The sequence below is a fragment of the Podarcis tiliguerta genome (genome assembly GCF_965153285.1).
Source record: "Podarcis tiliguerta genome assembly, chromosome: 12".
Classification (NCBI taxonomy): domain Eukaryota; kingdom Metazoa; phylum Chordata; class Lepidosauria; order Squamata; family Lacertidae; genus Podarcis; species Podarcis tiliguerta.
In genome coordinates, this window is record NC_139545.1 from 45,722,122 (window position 1) to 45,741,776 (window position 19,655).

The following is a 19,655-nucleotide window of genomic DNA, read 5'->3' on the forward strand; positions in this document are numbered from 1 at the left end:
ATCGATCACTCTAGAGAGGCTTCCTCTCAAAAACTAAAACACCAAAGTGAAGTTGTGTGTCATACACATGAAATGTTTCTTGTGCATTATCTAAAGGTTGAAAAATGTGTTGGGAATCTCTGTTTAATTCCTTTCCCTCCTCTTTTGCAGGTAGCACTAGTATTTCCCAATAATGACCCTGCTGCTTTTATGGTAGCATTTTATGGCTGCCTGCTTGCAGAAGTTGTCCCTGTACCTATTGAAGTGCCACTTACCAGAAAGGTAAGAGAAACGGTTTCTTGTTGTCTTTGTTACAATTGCTGTCAGAACAAATTGCCAAATGACATGCCCGTCTGAGTAGGTCATGCGTTTTGGGATAAAATGGAATCCTTATGTAACTTATTTTTTTATGAAAGGTCACCCTCCTAAACATGCTCCAGTTATTCTTTCTTAGCTCTGCTGGGTGTCTTCTAGATTTTACATTTTGATTTTGGGTTGGAAGTGGCTGCAGGCTGTTGAGTGCAACAGATAACAAGAGTAAAGTGAGCATTGAAGACTTCCTTGGAGACACACAGATAGGAAAGGAAGCCGTGTTGACCCAAAAGAAAAAGTCTATAGTAGAGCCATAGGCTTATGATACCAAAATGTCCATATAACAAGCAAGCTTTCAAGTTGTCCCAGTACGCTTCATCAGGCTGGCTGTTATGTGTGGACAGGGAGCAGCAGGAACTAGGTTGCTGTTAAAGCCATCAAATCTGCTGTGACAAGATGCAGTTTAGGAAGATGAAGCAGACTTACTAGATTAGGGTATTCTAGGGATTCTGGTATGAAGAAACCTACAATGACCGGTTGCCCCATTTTTGAAAATACAAAATCCATCATAACTAGGAATTTGCTAGATTTCCTATACAGTACCAATCCCCCAATTTTGCTTAAAAGTCAGGCTGCTAGAGAGTTCTAGAGAGCTTCTCAGCTTGCTCACTATTTTTTGACCTGCTGTTTGGCAAATTAAAGTATTTCCTTACTGTCGGTTTTGGGGATTTCAATTGCAGAGAGTCTTCTTTCACTTTCGCAGTGCCCAGCATTCCACACCAGGACTGAATTTCCAAAATAATAAGGTGGTTTCTATGCACAGAAATAAAGGCTCCAGTTGCACATAGAATCATGAAAACAGGCTAAGAATCCTCTGCACGAAAGCTAAATTAGTTGAAATCCTGTTGGAGATGGATGATCTTAAACTAATGGCTGCAAAGTTCTACACTAATCCAAATGGAGCTAAGTTTACACTTGGGCTGAGAAGCTTTCAGCCTCTGCTCATACTATAGACCTAAGAATCCAAAAGCCTGATTATTTTTATTGTAAATCCAGAGATGTCTAAGCAATAGTTACAAGCTCCACTTGGGTTTCATATGAAAAATTAAGATTGTTGGGGTCTTGGACAGCACTCAAGCAATCATTGGAATCCTGCTAGTGGCACTTCATAGGACTGGGGACTTGACAGAGTTAACTCAAATGGCATTAAAATAGTGCTGACAGGTCTAAGTGTTTGTTCAGTCTTTCATGGTTGTAGGTTGATGGACTCAGATCTCATGATTGGCTTTGAGCAAGTGGTGCAAATGATGCTTTGGGGCAAAAAACATTTTCCAGTGTATTCATTCTTAGGAGGTATTGGGTTTAGGCATCTTGGCTATAGAGCATAACATCAAAACTCTTAGGTGGTGGAGAAAACTGCTTAACTCTTTCTTTGCCTCAATCTCCTCTTACAATGGAAACTGTGCTCAACATGGCAGAGCAGGAGAAGGCATTACAGCCCAAGATAGGTAAAGAGATTGAATGAGCACCTAGCTGTTCTAAATAAATTCAAGTCTTCAGGGCTGGGAGAATTATATTCATGAATACTGAAGAAACTTGTGGATGTGTTCACCAAACTACTGTCCATATTAGTTTTTGATACTTCTTGGAGAACAGGTTAATTGCTGCAAGACTAGACATGGCTAAACGTTGTCCCCATCTGAAACAGCGGGGGCCAGGCAGCTGGTGACTGTTGAGGCCAATGCTCAAAAAGATTTGGTGACAAATCAAAAAGCAGCCAGTCTAAATAAATTTAGAAAAAAACCCCATCTAATTACAGAGAGCCCGCCTGGGTCTCTTAAGAACAAAGCTTGCCAGACTGACCTTATCTCTAGTTACTAGCCTGGTAGAGGTATGCTGTGGGTGTAGCATTTCAGTAAAATGTTCAACAAGGGTCCCCCACAATATTATTGTTGGCAGGCTGGTAAAAATGTCTGCTGGCTGATGCTACTGATAGGTGGATATGTAATTGGTTGATGGACCATTCCAGAAGAGTGCTCATCAGTGGCTTTTTGTCACACTTCAGAGAAGTGGAAAACGGAAAAGTGCATTGTTCTCTCGTGAGCCTGGTCTTACTTAATATGTATTTTTTAATGAATAACTTGGATGAAGGAGTGGAGGGGATGCTCATCAAATTTACAGGTGGCACCAAACTGGGTGGTGTAGCTAATACATTAGAAGACAGAGCCAGTATCCAAGATGATGTTGACAGGATGGAAAACTGGATCAAAAATAACCAAATGAGTTGAATAACTTAGGTAGGGAGAATCAGATGCACAAATGCAAGATGTGTGATGCACGGCTTGACAGCAGTATGTGCCAAGAAAAAGAGAGATCAAGGCATTTTAGTTGACTTTGAGCTAAACATGAGTCAGGAGTGTGATACAGAGGCTAAGAAGGCTAATGTAATTCTCTAGGTTGCTTCTACATAAATATAGCATCCTGATGGCAAGAACCATTGGTCTTATTGTATTCTGCTTTGGTCAGACTTTACCTAGAGAACTGACCCCTTTCTTGGCAGAAGTTATTGAAAAAATAAAAGGTGTCCCAATGGCAAGGGTTCTGGAGACCAAGTCCTATGAGGAAAGATTAATGGAGTTGGGTATGTTCAGCCTGGAGAAGAGACTGACTGCTAAGAATGAAAGCCCCATTCAGTAATTTGAAGGACCGTCACATAGCAAATGGAGCATGCTGTCCAACTGTTCCCACTTCACTCCTGACATAAGCAGGATAAACAGACCTGGAAGCCTTAATTTCCCATTACTTCCAAACCTATGGTCTGTTGCTCTCTAATAAGCTGCACTTATTAGCCAGCCCTAAGCCATGGTTCATTTTTGGCTTACAAATTGCAAATTGTTGAGGAGCAACAAGAAATGATCCTGGATTCAGGCATACCAGGAAGCCATTGCTCCCTGTTTTGTTAATCCTGCTTACACCAAGGGAGAATCAAAGCACGAATGATGGGACAATGTGCACCAGCACTTTCCTAGTTCCTTGTTAACTGTGCTAGGCCAGGATTTGGGGCTTAATCTTAATGTGTGAACACATCCATTGATTCATATTGCATTATATCAGCACTATTTTAATATCCAGGTTCTTTCCTTGCTTTTCTTATGTTGCAATTTATACTGACTAATGCTGAATTGTGAGGCCTACAGTGCTAAAAAAAATGAGTGTTTCAGAGTGAAGTTCTAGTTTCCTGTGTGTTGATGTGAGAGGCAACCTGATGATTATGTGGCCCTGTAGGAAATTTACCATGAACACATGTACAGAGTTGGAGTGGGGTTGATGAAACTTAACTGGGTCAGAATAACTTGCTTTTGCTGGGGTGAAGAGAGTCCTCCAATGGGCTCAGGTGTATTTTAAGGTACAGATGGACTCTTCTGACTCATGCTGGTCTTTTCACATGCATGTTTATGGTTACTAGATTCATCATAGCTTTGGGATCAGGGTCTTAGAGTATTACGCAGAAGGAGAATTTCTACAAGGATGTTTCTCTAGGCACTTCTGCAAAATGACAGGTGAAACAGCACTTTCCAGACTTTCGTCTCTTCTCTTCCTCCCCCCTCCAATATAATATGCATGTCCTCTGTTCTGTATTTGAGATCTGGCCCCCCAAGATTGTCATTGGGTTCTCCTTTGTGGAAAACTGAAAAGGCAGCTAAACAAAAAAGTGCCAGAATAATTCTGTGTCTTATTCTTACCTGGTCTGTTGAAATTTTGCAAAAAGTAACTGGAAGACTTTAGACAGTTGGCTTAAACCTTGCCAAGACTGCTTTGGAAACGGATATCGCTCTGTCACAAAAAATAATGAAGAATGGAACTTGAGGTAATTGTGTATTTTGATATAGGAAAATACAAAAGCAACTACCTTAGACTCTGGTTTTGACAATGAATTGAAGTTTTTAGTTGTAGTAATCTGTGTGACTGGTTATTGCCTGAACTTGTTTATATACAGCAGGAGCTGGTGAAAATTGCACTTCACCCCAGGAAAAAGGTCCTGTCGTTAGTCAATTGCAAATTTCTCTCTGACTTTGATTGGAGGCTTATCATAACCAAAGACTCAGCTACTATATTGTTCTTTTCAATTATTGGATCTCTCTGTAGCATTCCTTCAGCAAATGGAGCCTTGCACATTTTGGAGGTTGCACATAAAATATAGAGTTGCAAATAAAACAAATATGGCAGGCAGGCTCTGCGTGGACTGATGCAACAGTGTAGTGGCAGAAGGCATTAGGCAGGCAGGTAGATAGACAGCATGACTTGAAGTGAGTGAAATGTGTGGAAAATCTCACGTGGGCTTGACCAATGTGAACTCTGTTTACCGTATTTTTTGCTCTATAAGACTCACCCCCCCCCCCGTAAAAAGTAAGGGGAAATGTGTGTGCGTCTTATGGAGCGAATGCAGGCTGCACAGCTATCACAGAAGCCAGAACAGCAAGAGGGATTGTTGCTTCCACTGTGCAGCAATCCCTCTTGCTGTTCTGGCTTCTGAGATTCAGAATATTTTTTTCCTTGTTTTCCTCCTCCAAAAACTAGGTGGGTCTTGTGGTCTGGTGCGTCTTATAGAGCGAAAAATACAGTAATTATTCTCTTGTGCCTTTAGGGATTAATTGTGCTTGAAGGAAAGGTTTGCACAATGTGGTGATTTTGTTGTGTTGTGTAGCAGGAAAATAGGCAAGAACGAAGCAAGGCTTTTAAAGAAACAACTTAATGCTACGTACTATGTCTTAGATAGCTTGCACTGATGAGCCACTAAAGCAAGAATGCTACAGGAGCTCAAGAGGTTCAACAAGCACTATGTCCCTTTGGCATACATAACAGGTTTCATGCCACTTGTATGGAACTCCTCTTCCAACAACGGTGTCTGCATACTAATGTGATGCCTTCCTTATGCACAAAAACCCGAGCTGGGGAATGTGGCCAAGTGTATGAGCTGTAGCTCACATGGTTGGCAAAAGCCGATTTCAGCTTTTCTTCCCTGTTTCCCAATGCCTTTGCCACATCTTTCTTTATCTCAGGCTGTGTACACATTGCCAGTTACCCCAGCTCCAGTTTCTACTGCTTGTATGTTAATCTTGAGTACACATGATGTTAGCCACAATCCATATGCACCCTGTAATTTCTTGAGAAATGTTCGTTTTTGATGCGTTTCCTCCCTCAAATCAGTTGCCATCTAATTTGAAAACACAAGCCGTGGTTAAGCTGAGGCTAGTACAGTTCCAGCTGCCACTGTGCATGAACAAATAACAGCGTATCCACAGATGGCAGCTTCCTTGAACAGGAGCTTAGGGTAGGGTGGAGGGTGTAAAATCCAGGGAAACGAATCAGATAATCAGGTGAAGGCACTCCCGTGCTCTTTCTGGTGTGGATGGCAAGTGCAAATGCTACTTGAAACACAGTAATTTAGTCTTTGGCTCCTGTAGTCCTCTTGACGTAGGCTTTCTGCTTCCCTCCTTGTATCTGCTTGCTTCCTCATCTTCTCATAGTTCTCCAGGTGTCCCTACAAGATCACCTTCTTTTCCCTGGGCCTCTGCTTTGTCCTTACTTCCTTTCCTACGCTACCCGTTTTGCCTTAATACATTTACTCTTGAATTTCTTGGCATAGTAGGAGTCTGGTCCACAGTGTTTTTACAATGAATGAATTTTACTTGTTCGTTGGTTTTGCCAGGAAACCAGTTCCTTTTAGGAGAGGGGTAGGGAGATGTGGCTAGACTTCCAACTCCCATCAGACCCAGCCAGCAGGCCCAGTGGTTAGGGATGATAGGAGTCTGCAGTCCAACAATATCTGGAGACCCACAGGTCCCGTCCCCCATTACTTTAGAATAATAGAAAATGTCTTAGGCCCCACTACATGTGAGCGAGTTAAACCAGACTATTCAGTTGCTTTGAAATCTGTTAATTCAGCTGATTCATTCGTATGTTTGCTGGTATGTTCTGTGTGTTGGCACAAAGGCACACAAGCCATCTTACGGTTTTCTTCAGTGTGTTGCTCACTTTCTGATGGAGAAGGGTCCAAGGAAGCCCCAAGAGCTCCTGAACAGAATTTATGAAAACCCGAGTCACACGAACATGACACAAATATATATATTTTAGATGATAAACCTACATAGTATGTGGGGCTCTCCTTTTCCTTCACCTTCTCCTTCTATATAGGGATACTTGTGTCTGTGTAGTGTCAACCTGTATTTTTCATCTGTAATCCCAAGTCTTCCGAAGATGAGGTACAACAAATCTTCTTACTGGTTTGTATTCGCTAGAGTTGCTCTTCTTCTCTTTCTCCTCTCCCTCCCTGAGTCTGGTAGGCACTGCAAATTCACAGCATTTCTTGACTTTCAGGAAAGTCAATGACAAATGACTCTAGTGTAGTTGGCCAGTGGTTGGCATAAACTCCTGTGTATGTCCGGGACCTTCCATGAGCTTCCATGGGCTCTGTTGACAAAAGTGATAGAGAAGACATGACTGTGGGAAAAGTCACTTTGCCTTTTTGGTTGTTAAACCCGGCTATGGGCAGAGTGGCTATTAGAGTGTGTGGATATCTGCACTGAAAGGTCTTCAGCGCAAATAACACCATTAAACTCTGGTGGTAGTTACTGTTCCAAATGAGCCTTAATGGAGATTTGTATCTGTAGCATCTGTTGAGAGCCTCTGTATGCTAGATTGCCCAAAGTGGATATTGTGGGTCATGTGCAAATGGAAACAATTCCATTTGGGCCCCACACTGAGCTTTGTGCCCAAGTGGCAGATTGACTGAAAGGCCCAAGTGATTAAAGCTGGGTTTAACAGTAGCTAGATCGCTGCTTTGAAACGGACTTCGGGCAATTGGTATGAACCTAAAATCATATATTTTAACTTGCCTTGGAATAAGTCAGGAAACGAATCATAGTAGGTTTGTGAGTCAGTCTTGGACCATTATTAATCGAAATTTGAGTGCCTAATCTGGGTCTTAATAACCACTGATGTGGCTTGTAGATGATGACACTGGCAACTAGGTTTAATTACATTGAAGGAGAAAAGAACTACATTTTCTGGAAATAACAAAAGGGGGGAAGTTAGTGGTAGGCTGAAAGCATTGATCACAGGATAATTCAGAATTCATTTTCAGCATATCTGCATAATTTATTAATATATGTATATATGCTACACATTAGCGTATTGATATATTATTAATATTAATATATGCATTTGTTAACACCTTTTAAACTTTTGTAAATTTGCCAGGGCCTGGCTAGTTCAGATATTCCTCTGGCTAATGATAGTGCAGCATGCAGAGAGTTATTCCCCAAAATGGCATGATTTCATCCTCTTGTCTCTTTCTATTTATCTTAACAAGGGGACTCCTCCTTCTGTCTGGATTTTCATAGAAGCCAAACCAAATGAGAGCTCATTTCTGAAGACTTTTCTTGCAAAAGTATGTCTTTAACTTTGCCAAGCTGGAAATAAATCTCTAATAATTATTGTAACAAACAGAAAATGCGAATAAATAAAATTGACAACTTGTTGGATGTCTGAACTTTGAAAAGGTTATACAAATCTATTATATACCAGTTTCTCATCCACCATGCCATTCAAAAAATCAGCATACGCAAACCCATCTTTGTAACAAAACATTTTCTCAAACCTGGGTATGAAAATACTGGTGCTAAGCTTTGGGGCGTGATGCATGTCGTTACCTCGGTTTGATTGCTTTTTTATTCGGCGTAATGATACATTAAAAAACAAAAAGATACTTGAATTGGACCTATTGTGGAAAACACAGATCTATGTCTAAAAGCTTTACTTTTTATGTACGACTTTTCTCAAAAGCCTCAAAGTTTCCCCTTTTCTCTTGTTTGCTTCAGTTCCCCAATGCATAATTTCTTTGTTTTGTTTTCGAGAACATCATGATATTTAGTTCGCACTGCAAAATTCTCTATTCTGTTTTCAATTCCTTCTCTGCCTAGAGAACTATTGCTTTTTAATATATATTTATATATATATATGGTGTTTGGTTGTTGGCTGGTACGACTTCAACAGATGCATGGGGTATATCCAGGAACTTCATATGCACATTTTGGGTTGCTTTTACTATGTTGACTGCCTGCGCGCATTGAAACACGGAAGCCTTGATAGAACTGAGGGAGCACTAGTTTGTAACCATTGTAACTATCCTTTGGTACTAGTTTCCCCCCAAGATATATTCGGTGTATGATCAAAGGCAGAAGAGGTGGGGGGGAAAGGTGAAGCATGCAGTGGCTGTTAGGTTTATTTGTTACTTGGGGTTATGTAAACTCCAATTCCAACCCCATCCCACTCCCCCCCCCCCCAAAAAAAAAATCCATTGTGGAAATTGTGCCTGGTGTGAATTACGTACATAAAAGCTGAAGAAGGCCAAGGGTCCCTCTATTCTAGCCATCTGGTTCCAGCAATGACCAGCCAGGTTCCTCTGAAAAACCCACAAGTAGAGCACAAAGGCAACAACCCTCCACCATTGTTTATCCCCAGAATCTCTGAACACGAGCCAGTGTGGTGTAGTGGTTAAGAGCAGTAGACTCGTAATCTGGTGAACTGGGTTTGTGGCCCTGCTCCTCCACAAGCAGCTGCTGGGTGACCTTGGGCTAGTCACACTTCTCTGAAGTCTCTCAGCCTCACTCACCTCACAGAGTGAGGAGAATGTTAGCCGCTTTGAGACTCCTTAGGGTAGTGATAAAGCGGGATATCAAATCCAAACTCCTCCTCTCAGAGGCATTTCCACCATGAATTTTTTCTCACCCCTCCCCTCTTATTTTAAAGATGTCGAGCCCAGCGGCCATCACCACATCCTCCGGCAGCGAATGTCATGTATTGTGCTTTCGCTTGCCTGATTCGAACTTGCCGCTGGATCAATTTTGATTTGGGTGGTCCTGAGTTCTCACAGTATGGGAGACGGAGGAAAATCCGCCTTACCTGCTAAGTAGACAGGAAAGCGACCTTGCTAATAATACCTGTGCATGATTATTCTGCCTGAACCTGGTTGTGCCTTTCCCCTTCCCTGCCACAAGCTTCTGCAAGGTTCACAAAAAAACTGTCCCGAAGCCTTGGCCCCAAGTGCTAGAAATGCTGTGGTCCTCCAGATTTGTTTCTTGAAGTAAGGTGAGATTTCTCGGAATGCGGCATCCTTGGCCCTTGTCATAGAAATGCGGATGCGCGGAACGCAAAGAGTCCTGCTCAGACTGTCGCGGTAGATGTCTTTTCAAAAGCGTTTGGTTGGCTAGGTAAAGCAAATGCCTTTTGCATAAATGTGTTCTGAAGCAGCCTTTTCCATTACTGCTCTTGCAGTGATTTACTTCCGTGGTTTCTTTCTCGCTTTGTCTTCAACCAGGACGCAGGAAGCCAGCAGATAGGCTTCTTGCTCGGAAGCTGTGGTGTGACGGTGGCCTTGACTAGCGATGCATGCCACAAAGGACTGCCTAAGAGCCCTACAGGGGAAATACCACAATTTAAAGGTAGGCTTGCTATTGCTAAGTCACAGTACTGTACGCCTGATTGCATGTACACCGCATAGTGAAGAAGAGGAAGTGTAGAGAGCTGCATTAATTTTCAGGCGTCAGACAGAATAAAAGACCAAGATGGTGTTTCTTCTCCCAGCAGCTCCAACTAGCATGGCTAATGGGCAGGAATGTCCAACAACATCTGGGGGGGGGCACAGATTCCCCATCCCTGTGCTAGATGAGCTAGTTTTCATACCACAAGTTTTGATATGGCATAAGGATGCTTCGTTTTAAACATTTTTATTAAGTACCATTATTTTTTTAAAAAAAAACATTATGGTCAATTAATGCTTTCAAAATAAAATAAAAGCAACACTTTGTGTTTACTTCTAAGGCTGGCCAAAGCTGCTATGGTTTGTCACAGAATCGAAACACCTATCGAAACCTCCTCGAGACTGGTTCCCACATATCAAAGATGCAAACAATGACACAGCTTACATTGAGGTGAGTCCAGGTCTTTGGAGAGCTACTAAAAGTCAGTGCAGACAAAGATGGGCCTACATGTTATAAATCGCTTTTCTATATTCCTAGAGTCAGGGACGCGGGTGGCGCTGTGGGTAAAACCTCAGCGCCTAGGACTTGCCGATCGCATGGTCGGCGGTTCAAATCCCCGCAGCGGGGTGAGCTCCCGTCGTTCGGTCCCAGCTCCTGCCCACCTAGCAGTTCGAAAGCACCCTTAAGTGCAAGTAGATAAATAGCTATCGCTTTATAGCGGGAAGGTAAACGGCGTTCTGTGTGCTGCTCTGGTGCTGGTTCGCCAGAGCAGCTTCGTCACGCTGGCCACGTGACCCGGAAGTGTCTGCGGACAGCGCTGGCTCCCAGCCTCTAGAGTGAGATGAGCGCACAACCCTAGAGTCTGTCAAGACTGGCCCGTACGGGCAGGGGTACCTTTACCTTTACCTTTATATTCCTAGAATTTCAGATTGAAGAGCTCCAGGGATCTGGTGTGATCAATTAAACACTCAGACTCATTCCTGCCATTACAGCCAGTTCAAACCTGAGAACGTATTGATATGAGGAAGGTTTTTGTAATGGCTTTGTCTGGCTCTTTAGGGAGTGGGGATAATGGAGGGCTGGAGACTTGTAGAGAATTTGCAGTATATGTGAATGAAGAAACAGGTAGCTGGCAGAGGAAGTTTGAAATCTTGGTGGCTGAATACTGGTTGATTAATCATTTTTAACTGGGGGCAGGGTGGGGCATATCATTTGTTTGCTGAGTTAGTGTTGCAGGGCCACTGACTTGCTCCTGCATTGAGTGAACAGGGTGGGCAGGCAATGCCTCACCTTTTTATTATACACATTAGCCATCCTTTCCCCGAGGCAAATAGCAGAAAGCAGTTGTAGTTCACAGGAGAGCCCTTTTTGTTGTCTCAATCACACAGGCACATCCCTCCCCAACGTATCTTTGCTAGCATGATGAACATGGCAGACACACATAATCCACGGAGGCCCTTAGGATTTGGGCCTTGTAATCTGGATGGAGCCGTCCTCCAGGCTGCTTTCAGATGCCCGTCCCTTTAGGTCCTTGAGTTTTTGTGGTTCCCTGAATCTTGATGAGAAAAAATTTATCTTTCAGTACAAAACATGCAAAGATGGAAGTGTTCTCGGGGTTACTGTGACGAGAATCGCACTTCTGACCCATTGCCAAGCTCTTACACAGGCATGTGGATACACAGAAGGTATTTCAGCATTGTCTCTTAATTCCTCAAACTTTTTTTTTCATGGTTCTGTGCAACTAGCATAATAGTTCTTGAAGATGATAATGACAAAGCCACACCCTCCTCTGCCCTAGTAGTGATTGGATTGGCTCAGACTAAACCATCGTCCCCCACCAACCATGGGATAAATAATTCATTCTATTTCTTGATCAATCTGATTTGGGTTCCAAGATCTCCCGCCATTGCAGTAGCCCTTGAAGAAGCTGTATTTCCTAGGGGCTACATAGGGCTAGAGGTGGGGGTGGGGAAGAGCTCTTCCTCCCACTTGTAGACACTATAACAGCAACACTATCCAGGTAAGTAGATGGAAGGGAAAGGGTTTTGGAAGGTGATGAGAGCGAGAGAACGCTTGGGGTTGGCTAGCTGGGAGAACTGGTGGAGTGGAATACCATTTCTGCTTCAGATTAAAATCCCAGTTGGAGAGGAATTCCATGGTTTGCGGTGCTTGTCTCGCATTAAGGGCAGATCACTAGCCTCTTGAAATTTGTATTTCCCAGTTCCAAAAAGTCTTGGTGGCATCTCACTTGTCTTTATTTTTTAATATGCCGTTCTTACTGCTTTGTTTTCAACATCGTCCCACTCCTCAACCTTTTAGAATATGGCCTGTTTTGAAGTGAACCATTGGTTATGACATGCAATGCAAATGAAAACATGAGTGGGAGGGGAAAGAAGAAATGGTCTGGCCAAGAGCAATCAGTCAGTAACGATTTATCTCAAATGGTTCTGCAGCTCATTTTTTCTGCATCAACATTTTATTACAATCACTTCTTAAAGCGGGCTGTTTTTTTGTTTGGTTTTTTTTTGCAGACTGTGCTACGCACTCAGTAACTAACCTTGTTTTGTTGTTGTTGTTTTGGTCACGCAGCCGAAACCATTGTGAACGTATTAGATTTCAAGAAAGATGTAGGATTATGGCATGGGATTCTTACGGTAAGATAACTGCTCATTAAAGTAATGGTTTAAAAATGAGAATGGAGTGTTTTACATTTCCATCGGAAGTCAGAGCATTCTCTGAATATTTACCTTCTGATGCTAGATGGATTTTTGAAACATTAGGAAACTTGGTAGATGCAGAAATCATTGTTGGCGAGAAGAGTGAACCAAAGACCTTCTGAATCCACAAGTCTCTCCAATGGTGGACAGCCTGGAAAGTTCCATCTCTTCTTGTTCTTCACATGTGGTCTTTGAAGATGTACTGCCTCTCAACGTGAAGGTTCTAAAAGGAAAAAGAACAGAACTTTCTTTGACTCACCCTTGAGCCTAGAATACTTACAAAGCCAGCTTGAGGTTTTATATTTGTATTCATAAGAGAAGGAGACAAGAGAGAGGCCAGAAGAACGATTGAAGTAATAACAGCAGACAGTAATTCAGTTCCATAAGTATTATTTTGGGGGTTGGGCTCTGGTGAACGTTCATCTAAGCATCAAAAGCGAGAAACTCTGGCAGGTCTGTTCAATGCAATGCAGCAAATTGGCAGGGGGTTGGACTCGATGGCCCTTGTGGTCTCTTCCAACTCTATGATTCTATGATTCTAAATATTTTGATTTCCAGCTCCACCCTTGGTTGACTTCCAGCTGTGGGGTGTCCATGCTGAGGAAGGTGTGTGTGAATGAGAACTATTCCTTCCTTAGATGTGGAACGCCTAATAATTGGAAGCATGATGAGAGTTGCTTTCAAACATCTACAGGGAATTAAAAGGCAGAATGCATGATATTATAGCTGGTGGCTCTTCTGAAGGGAACAAAATTAGAAATGACAAAGAAGGGGATTTTCTAATAGGGCAAAGATGGCCACCTGCTGTCCAGGTCCTCTGAGCACTTGTCTCTAGAGGTTTCAGGGCTCTTCTTGTGTAATAGTTTGTAGCCACTGAAGTTAATGCATATTTATTGTGTATGATCATAGGAGCAAGGGCTTGATTCAGGACATTTGCTTTTTCTACAAGGTCATCATAGAACTTCGTTGTAAAATAAAATGTTCATATGAGCAGAATGTTGATAACTAAAGTGTTGATAGTCAAAGTGTTGGTGCTGACCTTTAAAGCCCTAAACGGCCTCAGCCCAGTATACCTGAAAGAGCGTCTCCACCCCAATTGTTCAGCCTGGACACTGAAGTCCTCCTCCGAGGGTGTTCTGCTGGTTCCCTTACTGCGGGAAGCGAGGTTACAGGGAGCCAGGCAGAGGGCCTTCTTGGTAGTGGCGCCCTCCCTGTGGAACACCCTCCCTTCAGATGTCAAGGAAATAAACAACTATCTGACTTTTAGAAGACATCTGAAGGCAGCCCTGTATCAGGAAGTTTTTAATGTTTGATGTTTTAGAGTGGCTGGGAAAACTCAGCCAGATGGGCGGGATATAACTAATAAAATTATCATCATCATCATGTTGATATTATAAAATATTAAACATAGTTGAGATTTTTTTTATTGGTTTGTTTTGGTTTTCAAAACACCAAAAAGACAAGATTACAAACTGCACGTCCTGCAGACTTTGGTTTTCTGCTCAGTTTGAAAAATCCCAATGATTTAATATGCCTGGGCTAATGGTAATATAATTGGCTCTGCTGCTCAATTAAAAGAAAGGATCAAGAAACTGGAGGAATGACTGTAATGTTAAATAGTTTACAGATAGTAATGTTGAACTATTACGAATCTAATTCAGTGCCTTTCAAACTTGGTTGTTTAGTTGTTGCACTACAACTCCCATTATCCTTACCTAGACAGACCAGGAACATGGGAGTTGTAGTCCAACAATAGCTAGACACCTACGTTTCAGAAACACCATTCTATTTCTTGACAGTCTGTGTAAGCAAAGTAGTGAGCAAAGTTGTTTTTTTTTTTAATGGTTTCAGAAGTTGTGCTATATCTGTACCACATTTTCTTGAAGACATTTGTAATAGCCGAAATGTGATGCTAAGAGTTGACTAACATTGTTGCAGTTCTCCAGCCTGTTTTCTCTTATTGATACCTATATTCTTAATTTTCTACGGAGTCATTTATTTTTATACATATTGGCTGATTTCCAGCCCAATCATATAGCGGGACAGACTCTCTCCACCCCACCCACCCAAGCAATGAAACATGTTAGCTTATTTTGTGGACAATTGCAATAAAGGGACAAAAATAAATGTTGTCTGGGACGCAAGTAAAGCAGTAATGAGAGGATTCTTTATCCAACAGAATTCAATTAAGAATAAAAACAAAGAAAAGAGGAAAAAAGAAATTTTGAAGCAAATAATGGACAACGAACAGAAATTAATTATGCACCCGAATAATACAAAGGCAAGAGGAAATATTAAAATATTACAAAGCCAATTTGCAATGATAATAAACAAAGAGGTTGAATGGAACATTAAAAGATTGAGACAAAACAACTTTGAATACGCGAATAAATCCGGCAAATGGTTGGCTTGGCAAATTAAAAAAAGGAAAGAACAAAGCACAATAAACAAAATTATGGTGGAAGGAGAAGAGATAGTCAATCCGAAAGAGATTAGAAAGGGGTTCTTGGACTATTACAGAGGACTATATAAGAAGAAAGAGAAAAACAATTTGAGAAAAATCGAGAGATATCTGAAAGAGAAAAAGGTGCAAAAGATCCCGACTGAGAAAAAACAGTGGTTAAATACCCCAATAGAAGAAGAGGAAATAAAGGAAGCTATAAAAGATTTGAAAAGGGGGAAAGCTCCAGGGCCAGATGGATTCACCGCAGGATATTATAAAGAAATGAAATCTATTATACTAACGCCGTTGAGGGAAGTTATGAACAACATTTTAAAAGAAAGAGACATCCCAGAAACTTGGAAAGAGGCATTTATTACATTTTTACCAAAACAGGACTCAGACTTAACCCAAGTAAAAAACTACAGACCGATATCATTGCTGAATACAGACTATAAGATATTTGCAGGGATACTTGCGAAAAGACTGAAAGGAATATTACGAGATTATATTCACAAAGATCAAGCCGGTTTCCTTCCAGGCAGACAGATGAAAGATAATATAAGAAATGTAATTAATTTAATGGAATATCTGTCTGTCAGGATTGATAAACAAGCCACAATGATATTTGTGGATGCAGAGAAAGCATTTGATAATATAGCTTGGGACTTTATGTTGAGAAACCTGGAACATATGGAAATAGGTGAAGAATTTTTCAATGGAATAAAGGCAATCTATACAGAACAAAGAGCTAAACTTATAATAAATAATGTTATTACAGAAGAATTGAAAATCTCTAAAGGAACAAGACAAGGATGTCCACTTTCGCCATTATTATTCATAACGGTGTTAGAAGTCCTTTTGAATTCGATAAGACAAAATGAAAGTATAAAAGGGGTAACGATTGGACAAAATGAATATAAAATTAAAGCATTTGCAGATGACCTGGTGGTAACAATAGAAGAGCCAACAACTACGGCCAAGGAAGTTCTAGAGGAGTTAGACAAGTTTGGAGAAGTGGCAGGTTTCAAATTAAACAAGAAAAAAACCAAAATGATTGTAAAGAATATGGACCAAAGTGGAATCGAAATAATGCAACAACAACTGGAGATAGAGGCGGTTAAAAAAGTGAAATACCTGGGAATATGGCTAACTCCGAAAAATATTGACTTATTTCAAAATAACTATGTACCAGTGTGGAATGCAATTAAGAAGGACCTGGAAGTGTGGGGAAGAATGAAATTCTCATTTTGGGGAAGAATTTCCATAATTAAAATGAACGTGCTGCCAAGAATGTTATTTTTGTTCCAGACTATCCCCATAATTAAGGGGACTAGCCTATTTAAAGAATGGCAAAGAATGATCTCAAGATATATATGGCAGGGCAAAAAGCCGAGAATACAATATAAACTTCTAACAGATACAAGACAAAGAGGAGGCTTTGCCCTGCCGGATCTGAAGTTATATTACGAGGCATCATGTCTTTGCTGGTTGAAAGAATGGATAAAATTAGAGAATAAGGAACTACTAGATTTAGAAGGATATGACAACAGATTTGGTTGGCATGCGTATTTGTGGAAGGATAAGAAGAAAGTACACAAAGGTTTTGGAGACCACATCTTCCGGGGCCCATTAATCGAAGTTTGGGATAGGTATAAAAACCTATTAGAACCTAAAGTACCACACTGGTTATCACCATTAGAGGTTATGAGTGTCAAAAAAACTAATATGAGAGGCGATTGGGCGACATATAGCCAATTGCTAGTGAAAGAAGGAGGAAAATGGAAAATGAAACCATATGAACAAGTCAAAAAATATGTTTATGATTGGTTGCACTATTATCAGGTGAATGAAATGTTTAGGAAAGAGGTAAGAGAAGGGGGTTACACAGATAAAGACTCGACATTCCAATCTGAAATAGTTAATAAGGAGGCTAAAACGCTTTCAAAAATGTATAATTTGCTGTTAGAATGGAATTTAAAAGATGAAGAGGTAAAGTCGGTTATGATTCATTGGGCCAGAGACTTTGGTTACAATATACAATTGATAGAATGGGAAAAATTATGGAAAGAGAATTTAAAATTTACTGCATGTATGTCATTGAAAGAGAATGTGATGAAAATGTTTTACAGGTGGTACATTACACCTGTAAAACTGGCAAAAATGTATAAGACGTGCAATAAGTGTTGGAAATGCAAAGAAAATGTGGGTTCTTTCTATCATATGTGGTGGGAGTGTAAGAGAGTGAAAGAATTCTGGGAACTGATATATAATGAATTGAAGAAGATTCTGAAGTATACTTTTACAAAGAAACCAGAGATCTTCCTGCTTGGTATTTTGGGAACAGAAATTAAGAGAAAGGACAGCAAATTTTTTCAATATGCAGTGACAGCAGCAAGAATGTTACTGGCGCAAAGGTGGAAACAACAGGAAATGCCGACACTCGAAGAATGGAGGTCTAAACTGTTAGATTATGCTGAACTGGATAAAATGACTGGAAAGATTAGGTACTTAAGAGACCAAAAGTTTACAGAAAACTGGGGGAAATTTGTCAAATATCTGGAGAGCTTAAGTGATGGACAAATAACGCTAGAAGGTTTTAAAAGAGCACTGTGAATATTTGAGAGACATTGTCTAAAGGAAAGTGAAGGAAAAATAGGTTTAATGGCAATGGTTAAAAAAAAAGAAATGCGAAAATTAAACATGGCTACGAAAGATTTGCGGAAAAGCTGAAGGAAGTCAAAATTAAGGACTAAGAGACTAAAATATGAAATGTGAAATATATTTTATTTGTTTGATATGTTTTGTTGTAAATTAATAAAAAATTATTTATAAAAAAAAAGAAACATGTTAGCTTATTTAAAACCGTTTTCTTTGCATTCCTATTTTAAGCCTCTCAGACGACCTTTTGAGGTTATTGGGGCAAATGTACTGTATAACTTATTTTTAGGAAGGATTAACTACCTCTTTTGGAGTTCCTAGAGATGTCAAAGCCTGGGGGGAAACCCAGAAAGATTGGGGGTGGAGTGGGGAATCAGTTCCCCCCCCCCCCCGAGGCCTCTCGTTTCTTTTTCCGCAGTTGTTAAACTTGGCATATAGGGAAAATTAAAGGGAGGAACAAAAAAACCTCTTGTGAGCTATTTCTTCTTTTGAAATAATAAAACTGCTTTTAAGGCAGGATTTCAAAAAACTGTTTTTGTCAAAGTTTACTCCCCGCAAATAACAATGTAGGACAGTCTGCAGTATTAGGAAATTACTGCCCATCTCACTGTAGAAAAACACAACTCCAAATCCAATTCTGTGTGAAGTTATATGTAATAGATTTTACATTCTTTAAGTAGAAAATTGGCTTAGAACTGATAAGAAAACAAGACTGTGTACAGTATACTGAAATTTCCCTCACAAAATTTTGTTCAGTTCCTGAAAAATACCTGCCTTCTTCCCAACAGCTTCAGGATGCCAGGAAAATTTATACTCAATCTTCAATTAGCTGATAAATGTTTCTCTCTAGTTTCTCTGCATTTTACTTGATGTGAATAGCGTATCTTGCCCTCATCACTCCGTTTATCATTCCAAAGCTTTAAATCGCTATTCAAAAGCCACAAACACAACTTAATTTAGGGCCACACAGGCCTGTATGTTGTTTGACTACTGAACACTTGACTTGCACCTGCATGTGTGAATTGGTTCCATTCAGAATCCTTTAGTTTTTAGGAGATGTTGGAGGCTATGAAAGTTTCGGTCTCTGATGTTCTGTTCCACAACGGCTCTTTCACCCTGCAAGTTATCACCTACAATCAATCGCCAAGCGATGAGCAAACAAGTCCCTTAGCCTGTAGTGACTTTATTTACTTCGCAATTCTGTAAAAGGGTTTGAAAACAAGAACTGCTTTAGAAATGTGCCATTCGTCTTTTTTGGTTCATATATTGAGATCAAGGCTAGACACGTCAAATTCAGTTAAACATGTTGTAAACTCTTACAGTGAAATCCAGTAGGGAAAAATGGGACTCCACATCTGGTGTCACAGTGTTATATTGCATATACAACGCATATAAAGTGCTTTTTCTTTACCAACCTAGCTGAGTCCCTAATCTTAAACCCTTTTTGATAGGTAACCAAAAATATGTAGCACTTACAACAGAGTTGGGATTTGCTTTAACGAAGAGTTGTGGTTTGTTTCATTACTGCTGAAACCTGTGTTCCCTTCACTTAATTTCAGAGTGTTATGAACATGATGCATGTCATAAGCATCCCCTATTCCTTAATGAAAGTGAACCCACTTTCGTGGATACAGAAGGTCTGCCAGTACAAAGGTAAGGGCTGCGTACCTGTGCACGCACATCCATTCACATACAAACTCACAGGTGCTTTGAGAGGATGGAAGTTAAGCAGCATATAAAGTTGTAAAACACGGATAGAGTATCTGTGACCCTTCCCATCATCTCTGACCCTTGGCTATGCTGACTAGGGCTGATGTATCAGTAGAGCTGCGGTTTTCCCATCCCTGGTCTAAAACAAAATGGTGGTGATGTTGGAATAGCAATTGCACACACCTGTAAATTAATTTGTTTCTATAGCTTTAAATCGGTGAGTAGGTGCAATTTGGGACACACACCTCTTGACGCATCTGGAAAGCCATTGGAGTGTATTTCAGCTTGTGTATT

At 40.7% G+C, this 19,655-nt stretch overlaps 1 protein-coding gene across 7 annotated transcripts in view; it reads left to right on the forward strand.

Moving 5' to 3' along the window:
• DIP2C (disco interacting protein 2 homolog C) overlaps positions 1 to 19,655 on the forward strand; it is a 293,236-nt gene that overhangs the window by 213,296 nt on the left and 60,285 nt on the right. For 4 of the 7 annotated variants that reach the window (XM_083406057.1, XM_083406061.1, XM_083406058.1 and 1 more), the window contains 7 exons: positions 151 to 261; positions 7,664 to 7,741; positions 9,671 to 9,794; positions 10,174 to 10,283; positions 11,416 to 11,518; positions 12,423 to 12,487; positions 19,211 to 19,304. In XM_083406057.1, the coding sequence (XP_083262183.1) occupies positions 151 to 261; positions 7,664 to 7,741; positions 9,671 to 9,794; positions 10,174 to 10,283; positions 11,416 to 11,518; positions 12,423 to 12,487; positions 19,211 to 19,304 (685 nt within the window). The remainder of the gene's footprint in view (positions 1 to 150; positions 262 to 7,663; positions 7,742 to 9,670; positions 9,795 to 10,173; positions 10,284 to 11,415; positions 11,519 to 12,422; positions 12,488 to 19,210; positions 19,305 to 19,655) is intronic. The other 3 variants (XM_083406060.1, XM_083406059.1, XM_083406063.1) reach the window with 1 other exon arrangement.